The sequence below is a fragment of the Triticum aestivum genome, unplaced genomic scaffold (genome assembly GCF_018294505.1).
Source record: "Triticum aestivum cultivar Chinese Spring unplaced genomic scaffold, IWGSC CS RefSeq v2.1 scaffold99796, whole genome shotgun sequence".
In the NCBI taxonomy this organism is placed as follows: domain Eukaryota; kingdom Viridiplantae; phylum Streptophyta; class Magnoliopsida; order Poales; family Poaceae; genus Triticum; species Triticum aestivum.
In genome coordinates this window covers 9,589-10,131 of record NW_025227462.1, presented here as the reverse complement: position 1 = coordinate 10,131, position 543 = coordinate 9,589, and the positions used below count along the sequence as shown (strand labels likewise).

General features: G+C 39.0%; 1 protein-coding gene across 1 annotated transcript in view; it reads left to right on the top strand.

Annotated features, from left to right (window-relative positions):
* LOC123172734 (transcription termination factor MTERF2, chloroplastic-like) overlaps positions 1-214 on the top strand; it is a 2,004-nt gene extending 1,790 nt beyond the window's left edge. The window contains exon 2 of the mRNA XM_044589664.1: positions 1-214. This exon is cut by the window's left edge and continues 1 nt beyond it. Coding sequence (XP_044445599.1) covers positions 1-58 — 58 coding nt within the window. The 3' untranslated portion in view covers positions 59-214.
* Positions 215-543: the final 329 nt, after the last annotated feature.

Genomic DNA, 543 nt, shown 5'->3' with positions numbered 1-543 from the left:
TGAAGACTATGCGGCTGCTTGCCGAGGAGAAGTACCCAGTAGGTTCATATTTCATTGAACCAGGATCCTGCTGTTAAAATGTGTAACTCTGTATGGCACAGCAAAGTTTACATTCTGTGCAGTAAACTGGTTAGTCCCCTTCCTGTGTTGTTCGCCAAAACAGACGCTTGTTATCCTCTCTAAAATGGCAGTTCAGTCTTCAATCATTAGATTATGATTTTTTGTATGCTTATTATGCATGTTGGTTTCTGTCACCTTATTCTTAAATCTTAATGATGGATTATCTTTGTTCCCAAGTCCTGTAGGCTGTAGATGGCCTTACTTTCGCTGGGTTTTCTTCTTCCAAATTTGATAATGTAACCTGCTAAAGCATGACCAGTAGATTAGTCTAAACCATTAACATCTGTGATTAATTGTGGAACTAAGCCAGTGAAGATGGCATGAACTGGTCTTGTCAGGGTCTACCATTTAGTGCTTGCATATGTGATATTACAGCTGTTCACAAAACTGCATCTATCTTTTCGCAACAAAAATGTCGATGAA